Source organism: Rhinopithecus bieti, unplaced genomic scaffold, assembly GCF_001698545.2.
Source record: "Rhinopithecus bieti isolate Rb0 unplaced genomic scaffold, ASM169854v2 scaffold_27898, whole genome shotgun sequence".
Taxonomy (NCBI): domain Eukaryota; kingdom Metazoa; phylum Chordata; class Mammalia; order Primates; family Cercopithecidae; genus Rhinopithecus; species Rhinopithecus bieti.
The window spans coordinates 1,947,273-1,952,760 of record NW_016812636.1 but is presented as its reverse complement, the minus strand read 5'-3'; the positions used below and the strand labels follow the sequence as shown (position 1 = coordinate 1,952,760).

Genomic DNA, 5,488 nt, shown 5'->3' with positions numbered 1-5,488 from the left:
TATATATTTTATTAAAGGCACTGCCAAACAAATAAAAGCAGGGAAAACTGAAGGGGGTGCATTTATTGAACGAAGGGCACTTTACTAGAGGAAATCTGTAGTGACAAGGCTTTGTTTCCCTTAGAGAGCGCCACAATCCATACAGTGTAAGGCAGCTAGTACCTCAGCTGAATCAACTCAATCTTATTGATATGAGGTGTCTCTGGGTGGAGTTCAGGGAGGCCAGAGGGACTAAAAGTTGAGGGGAGAACCATGTGAAAGAGGGAGACAGTGGAGAGTGAGGCTCCCACATTTGTGTATACTCTCCCCTTACATCCAAGGGTGAACCCTAAACAGTGCACGCAAACAGAAGATTGTAAGGATCTGGTGAAAGCAGAGGTTTTAGCTCATGTTCACTGCAAAATCATGCTTAATTTTGAATTTCACCATATTAGGAAGACCAGATAAAAATATAAGGCTTCTCACTGGAAGCCCAGGAGAGGGTCATGCCTTGAAAGTAAATATCTTACTGAAGTATTGCCTTGAGAATAAGGGCAACAAGAAGTCTTATACTAACCAGTGTAAAAACTAAGACATCACCGGTTAAAGGTGACCAGACAGTAATGTATGTGCCTGCCAGAACACAAACACTCTTCGTAAGATCACAAAATTTTATTTCATCTGCAATGTTCAATATAGTAAAAAATTACCAGGCATGTGAAAGTAAATAAACAACTAACCCAAGGTCAGCTGAAAAGATAATCAATAGAAGTAGACGATGAGATAAGATGGATGCTGAGACAAGGAGAAAAGAACTTTAAGCAGCTATCACAATAAGTGTATGGAGTTCATATGGTCATAACAAATGATTCCATGGACAACATCAGAGGGAAATGAAAAGAAAAAAGGAAGCAAATAGAAATTACAGAAGAGGAAAGTGTAACATATGAAATGACCAGTTCCTTTGACACTTCCATTTCTTCATGAAGAAGTAACAGGTATTGGGATATGCACTCCCATCATGAACAAGTAGAAGACAAGGCAAAATATGTGAAAGAAAAGGAGAGGACTGTGGTCTCAGACAGAAAGGAAAGAAACAGGGACAACTTTAATATTTTCACAGCTTTGTACCTCCAGATAACTATGATGCAGCCAAGGGTAACCCAAACATTGTTGAATGACATCTCTGAGTTGAAAAGTCTGAAGCACTCATGGAAGCTGAGGGGACTGAATTTTTTTTAATTTTTTTTCCTAGGGACGGAATCTCCTTCAGTTACCCACGCTGGAGTGCTGGAGTGTGCTCACTGCAACCTCTGCCTCCTGAGTTCACACACTTTTCCTGCCTCAGCCTCCCAAGTAGCTGGGACTAGAGGTGCCCATGGCCACACCCAGCTAATTTCTTTTGTATTTAGTAGAGATGGTGTTTCACCATGTTGCCCAGCTGGTCTCCAACTCCTGAGCTCAGGTAATCAGCCAGCCTCCACCCTTCAAAGGGCTAGGATTACAGGCGTGAGACACCAAATATTAATAAATTCAGCACATCTATGAAATGGATAATATATCATGACCAGTTGTGATTTATCCCAAGATTACAAGGTTGATTTACCTTTAAGGGTCATTCAATAGAATTCATCACATTAACACAAACAAGAAGAGAGAGAAAACATGATTATCTGAAAACACTTAAAAACATTTCACAACTACTAAAATGAGTAAGTGAGGTAGTAAGGCCATATAGAAATTAAATTTATGTGTAATACAAAACAATTGGAAAAATAAATTTTAAAAATCCATTTATAATAGTGTCAAAAACATCAAATAGGCCAGGTGAAGTGGCAGGACCTCATGCCTGTAATCCCAGCACTTTGGGAGGCCAAGGCAGGCGGATTGCTTGAGGTCAGGAGTTTAAGACCAGCCTGGTCACAATAGCAAAACCCTGTCCCTACTAAAAATACAAAAATTAGCCAGAAGCGGTGGTGCATGCCTGTAGCCCCAGCTGCTCAGGAGGTTGAGGTGGGAGGAGGACTTGAACCTGGGAGATGGAGGCTGCAGTGAGCCAACTGCGCTCAAGCACTCCAGCCTAGATGAGAGAAAGAAACATTTTCTCAAAAATAACAACAAAACAAAACACACACACACACAAAATCAAATGCTCAAGAAATGTGTTGACACACTAAAAAGTGTAAAATATTGGACCAAAGTAAAGAACACTTAAATAATGGAAACATATATCACATTCCCGGAAAGAGAGTCATTATTAAAATATTTACTCTATGCATTTTGATGGATTTATTCACTGCACTTTCACTCACCATTCCAACACAAGTTTTAGAGATTTCAACAAGCTGATTTGAAAAGTATATGGAAAAGCAGAAGACCTATAATAAACAAAATAATTTTGCAGAAGAAAATGATGGAGTATTCACATTATCTGATTTCAAGGCTTACTATGAACTACAGTAACCAAGACAGTGTGGTTTGGCATATGGATAGACATATAATCAAATTGAATCCCATAGGGAATTCAGGAATGCATCCATGTATATATGATTAACTGGTGGAAAGGAAAGTCTTTTTAATAAATGATGAGTACACAATATGGAAATAAATAAGCCTCATTCCTTTAACCACATTGCAGTTACCCTCAGATGAATTATAGACTTCCGCATAAAAGCTACAATTACAAAGCTTCTAGAGGAAAATATCCTCAGTGTCTAGAAGTAAGCCACAATTTCTTAGGAGGCACCAAATATCAAAGAAAAAATGATAAATTGTACTTCATTAAAATGTAATACTTTTGTTCATCAAATGATATTATTAAGAAAATGAATAGGGAAGTCATGGACTGGGAAAAAATATTTGTAACACAAATACATGGAAAAGAACTTGTATCCAGAATGTGTCAATAACTCTTACTAATCAGTAACAAGAGACCCATCCAATTTTTGAAAGGCAAATATGTGGTCAATTCACAGAAGAAACTATGTGGATGGCCAATAAGCACATGTAAAGTTTCTCGACATTATTAGTCATAAAAGAAAATTCAAGCCAACATCACAGGTTATCCCAGCTAGAATGGCTAAAACCACAAAAACTGGAGACCTCAAATGTTGGTGACAGTGTAGAGCGACTGGAAGTCATTTTCCTTGCTGGTGGGAGTATGAAATTACACAACTTGAATATTGTTTAGCAGTTTCTTATAAAGCCAAACAAGACAAGTCTTTTACCCAGAAATTAGACTCCTAAATATTTCTCCAAAAGGACACAAACATTTACACAATAATATTCATTCTCTCAGGTGAAAAGCAGATAAACAAAATATGGCATATTCATACGATTGAATACTGCTCAGCAATAAAACATGTGAACTCAATAATACATACGTGGATGAATCTCAAAAACATTATCCTTAGTGAAAGAAACCAGATTAAAAAAAAATCACATTCTGTATGATTCCATTTATATACATCTCAAGAACAGGCAAACATAATCTATGATAATAGGGAAAATTTTCATGCAATGATGATATTAGATTTAATATGATTTCTTCTTTGGGATGGTATATTTAGATTATAAAGTTTCTTCTGGACTGTTTCTTGTTAATTTTTGACATTTCTCTGGCTAAGAGGAAGCATATAGATTTTAAACATGATGCTCTCTCCTCAGTAACTATCTCATTTTTATTATATTTCAATGGCATCAAAATTGCTAATGAGACAGTTGATTAAAAATAATTTTTAAACTACCTTTCAGCATTTAAACTCTTAAATACTGCATTTAAAAAAGGTTCTGGGACTTTTAAGAGCTTGATCAATTGCACCAAGTATTTTTGTAAGAAACCCTAGTCAGTTAACCCATTTGTCAACGTGATATAGGTACCCTAACATTCTTAAGTGCATATTCACTATTAGAATGTTGATGCAAAATCATCATCCACCTTGTCAGTTGACTGATTCTAAAGCACAGACCACATCGTTTGATACTCACCGATTATTATTGGCTGTGGCTCACTTTTCACTCCAACCCCTGCACTGGTACTAGCTGCAACCTCTACCCGGTATTGAATACCTGGGAATAATCCACCAATTATTACAGACCGAATGGCTGCATCCACAGTTTTGTTGATATGGAATCGTGTCTCATTTCCTAGACACCAGATCTACAGAAATGGAAAGTGAGTAACACAGAGACATAATATTATCGTTTCTGGTAACAAGACTACTATAACCGATTAAATATTTTGTCATTGTAACCTATCTATCTTCTAGGCTTACAGAAGCTTTGTAAATGACATCTTCTAAAGCCCAACCTCTGCAGTTTATTTCTAAGTGTGTATGTAAGTGTGTTTGTGTGCACGTGCACCTGTATGAAAAGAAGGACAATGAGGGAATCTGTAACTATGCCACGTTCATTTATATCTTATTCTCAGCACTGAAAGCTCATAATGAGTAATTTAGAAAGCACAGTGCTTTCTTTAACACCCCTGGTATGTGGTTTTGGTTGCAAATGGCATTTTCGTATGGATTAAAACACATAATTTCCTCTGCTTTATTTATCAAGATTCATTATGCATATAATCCACAAAAATATGGTGATTATAAGTTGCAATATCTAAGGTATATAGGTAGACATCTAAGTAATTTATATTTCATTTAAGAAAATATTAACTTGCACAGAAGTAGTTAACAAGATTAATTGACCTAAGTTATAGGTATTGACTAAAATGAAATTAAAGCCAATATTTACGTTGACAGCAATAAATCTAATATTGATCAACACATATCTACACACACATACACATTCATGAGAACAAAGTGGTGGCAATTCTTCAGACATTGATGTTAAGGAAGTTAGGCTTTTATTTCAAGTAGGAATGAAATTTTAAGGCATCTTCTGGGATGTGGAAATTGTTCCTATAAAATGTGTTATGAAAAGAAATCCATTGTGTATCCACATTTGAATTCATATTATATAATATTTTAAAATCTACATGTAGACACATAGGCAGGAAAACATATGATTTGTTTTGGAGCAGGTAAGTTCCCAAATTTTTTCAGTAGAAAATAATTCTTGTGAATCATGTGTTTCTTTTATTGATATATTATATCTGTGTTCTTAGTGAAGGAATATTTAGCTCTTACCTACATATGCACTTTGAAACCAAAATATGACAAGTCTCTAGAGAGTGAGAACGTATACAACTTATGAAAAAACAAATTCATCATGTTGTAAAAAAAAAAAAGTAACAATATTTAACTACATGGAAATTTAGGATATTTAGTGCCAAATGGTACAAAACTAAATTCCTAACCTCATTAAAACACACACACACCCAAACTCACACGGAGGAGATAATTTATTATTCTATTAAAACAATGTCCTAATGCTTATAAAATCTTAGAATCTATATAATTATTGTATTGTAAAAGCATTTATTCTTATGTTTCTTAAGCATGTGTCTTATAACATGATATAAATCATTTTAAAATAAATCTTTATACATTTAGTC

At 35.2% G+C, this 5,488-nt stretch overlaps 1 protein-coding gene across 1 annotated transcript in view; it reads right to left on the bottom strand.

The window, feature by feature from the left end:
* LOC108545127 (roundabout homolog 2-like) overlaps positions 1-5,488 on the bottom strand; it is a 176,818-nt gene that overhangs the window by 66,599 nt on the left and 104,731 nt on the right. The window contains 1 exon segment of the mRNA XM_017896612.1: positions 3,967-4,138. Coding sequence (XP_017752101.1) covers positions 3,967-4,138 — 172 coding nt within the window.